This window comes from Lolium rigidum, chromosome 1 (genome assembly GCF_022539505.1).
Source record: "Lolium rigidum isolate FL_2022 chromosome 1, APGP_CSIRO_Lrig_0.1, whole genome shotgun sequence".
NCBI lineage: Eukaryota > Viridiplantae > Streptophyta > Magnoliopsida > Poales > Poaceae > Lolium > Lolium rigidum.
Genome location: NC_061508.1, coordinates 280,769,792 through 280,772,969, shown reverse-complemented (window position 1 = coordinate 280,772,969; position 3,178 = coordinate 280,769,792). Strand labels below are relative to the sequence as shown.

General features: G+C 61.7%; 1 protein-coding gene across 1 annotated transcript; it reads right to left on the bottom strand.

Annotated features, from left to right (window-relative positions):
• Positions 1-1,479: 1,479 nt before the first annotated feature.
• On the bottom strand, positions 1,480-2,798 carry LOC124683786 (F-box/kelch-repeat protein At1g80440-like). Its single transcript, XM_047218237.1, has one exon. The coding sequence runs from the start codon at positions 2,679-2,681 to the stop codon at positions 1,518-1,520; it is 1,164 nt and encodes a 387-aa protein (XP_047074193.1). The 5' UTR covers positions 2,682-2,798; the 3' UTR covers positions 1,480-1,517.
• Positions 2,799-3,178: the final 380 nt, after the last annotated feature.

The window sequence follows — 3,178 nt, the reverse complement described above, 5'->3', positions numbered from 1 at the left end:
ATTTCAGAATAAGCCGTTGCCGAAGCTTCCGAACACTTCGCTCTCTGAATTGTTTCTTCCCGGAACAGAGAGCAAAACAGCTTGCCTTTTCCAGCGAGAGCTTCTACAAGGTCCATCCACTTTCCAGCCACTTCCTATTCTCATCGGCGATCAGCACCTCTTGTGGCAAAACAAAATCGAGAAATAGAGGCGGAATCGTATGCAAAATTCCTTTACAACTTTACAAGGTCGCTATGGAAGCTTGAGACATGCAAGCCGGAGCAGAATGCGGGCGCTCGCAGACGCGCATGCGCATCGATGCGTAAGGGCATCTCCAACCGGGCGACCCAAACGGACGCGCTGGGCCGTCCGTTTTGGGCCGTTTGCGTGCCCGAGCGGACGCGCGGACGGTGCCCCGCGTCCGCGCGTCCGTTTGGGTCGCGCGCTGCGCCCAACGCGCCAGATTTGGGTCGCGGCGCCCCATGGTATGTTTTTCTTGTAAAATCACTAGAAAAACGCAAAATAAATTATAGAAAAAATATATAAAATAGTAGTCGTCGTAGATCTTGACGCCATCCATTATCCGGCGGAACAGCGGCCTGTTCATCCGAAAACGACGGCGAAACAAGTGCGGCACGAACAATGGATTGGGTTGGAAGTAGTCGTTGTAGAGCTGGTCGTGGCCGCGTTCTCTTTTGCGGTCCAAGGCGGCCGCGCGCCCCGGCAACGACCCCGGAACACGGGGATCCGCGAGACAATGTGCTCGTGGATGAGCACCGCAACGATCCGTGAAAAATTCGTCGTCGGACTCCTCTTCCGACGACGTGTCGATGAAGTTCTTGAAGTAGTACTCGTCGTCGCTGTCCACCATGATCCGAAAAGGGACACATATTAGTTCGAGCTTTTGAACGAACACCTCGCAGGCGGAGGCGATCCAAATGCTTCTCTAGGGACCCGCAGCCATGGCCGTCTCAGCCGACTTGCGGTCTGGAAACACGGTGCAGGAGGGCTCACCTCCGGCGGAAACGGCGCAGCTGCGAACGGCGGGAGGTGTCGCGACGGTGAGAGGACAACAACGCCGCGCCGGCGTCCTCCGACTGCGCTACGACGCGGCGAAAGCAGCGCGGGACCTCGACCTATGCTTCCGCCCGCTTGCCGGCGTCTCGACGACGATGGCCGGCGTCGACGCGCTCCGAAATCGCCGGTCCGTGGGTGGCGGCGGAGCGGGCGTGGGGAGATGCGTGCGGCGGCCTTGTGTTTTCGGTGGCGAGACAGGCGGGCCGGGGCGGACAGGGGAGGACGCGAGCGACCAGCCTTTCGCGTCCGCGGCTACGCAAACCCGGCCAAGATTTGGGCCGGGTTTGCGTCGTTCCGAGCGCCGCGGGCATCCGTTTTAGGGATGGGTCCGCGCGCTGGGCCGCGTTTTTGTCCGTTTCGACCCATCCGGACGCGCGGGCGCGGGATGGGTCGCCCGGTTGGAGATGCCCTAATACACCTCTATATACACACTATAAATTGCTCTGTACACAGCTCGGTAATCAGATCTCCAGGAAGCAGGCGGCCTGCACGTGCCCGGAGAACTCCGGCGGCGCCGGCGCGCGCGCCCAGGATGTAGGCTTGCCGGCCTCGTCGCGCAGCATGTACACGGTCTGTTCCCCCCCATGGCACCCGGAGCCGATGACCACCACGCGGCCGTCGGGGATGGCGGAGACGGTGGACGCGGTGCGGGCGTCCTCCGGCACGGACGCCACCGTGCGCCATGCTGCAGACGCTCCGCCGTCGCGCGCCACCAGGTTCCCGTCGCGGATCATGTACACGCGCTCGGCTCCCGGCGCCACGCAGCACGTTCTCGGGCAAGCGCCGTCCTCGAGCAGAGCCTCTCCGACAGGAGCCCAGTCCCCCGTCGCCGGGTCGAACGCCTCGGCGGAGCCGGCGAAACGTCCCTGCGCCGGCGTCGGGTACCCGCCGACGACCAGGAACTTGCCGCCGATGCAGAGCCCGCGCGGCTCGTCACGCTCCCCCGCCATGTCCGGGAGCGCGGTCCACGCGTCGGATTCCGGGTCGTACGCCAGCGCCGAACGCGGCGCGTTCTTCTCCTCGTCGTGCCCGCCGGCCACGTACACGGTCCCGCCGACGGCCGCGGTTGCAAAGAACGACCGGCGCGGGCCGGGCATGGGCGCGCCGCGCCGCCACGCGCCAGTAAGGAAGTCGTACACGTACACCGAGTCAGTCGGCGCCCACGACTCCGGGTCCCATCCGCCGACGACAACCAGCCGCTTCCTCCCCTGCCCGCCGTCCACCGCGGCCACCTGGCAGAACAGAGGAAGGCTGCCCGTCGGGCCAGGCAGCACCGGGAGCGAGGCCCACCGCCCCTCAACCGGGTCCAGCAGCACCATCCTGTAGTTGTTCGCCGGGCCGCCGTTGACCGCCGACGACGCGGACGAGTGCTTCTGCGCCGGTCCCGGTTCGACGACATGCTCGGGCTGCGCCTGGACCATGGCGATCACGGGGCGCGCCAGCCCCTCCGCGCGGCGCAGGCGGCTGTAATCCGGCGACTCGACCTCCTCCTTCCACTGCCGCGAGATGCGCCGCACCGTCGGCAGCTGGTCGAAGCCCACCCGGATGAGGCACTCCCTCGCGACCTCCTCCGGCAACCCGGGGATCAGGTCGCCCATTGACGTTGCCGAGAAGCAGCTGCTCATTGCTGAAGAAACAATATCTGACTTGGATCGACTGTGGAGTGTGATCTGAGCAAGAAACGAGTGAGAGCTTGCTTGGTTTGTGTGAGAGCTCAGTGTTGTGTACTTGCTCTGTGCGGAGAGTGGAGCGCCATATTTATACGGGGTGTCGGAGGTTGAGGAAACAGGGGGAAACGATCGATTTGTGATTTTTTTTTCTTCGGCGAGTGTTATTGTCCAGTTGATTTGGTGCTTATCGTTGCCTACTTGCGCGAGTGGATTCTTCCAGATTTTTTAGCGGTATATCGCGATTTTGATAGGGACAAGAGTGTCCTGGTATAGAAGCGATGGGTATGTGGCATGGCGGCGGCAGAAGCGAAGGGATAAGATGGATTTCATGGATGTAGTTTATCTATCACGGACAGAGATTTGCTGCTCGTGCGCACCAGTGCTCATGCTATTTTTTAAAAAATAAAAATCAAATTTATGTGTTTTAAAAAAATTAGAAAAAATCATGGTGT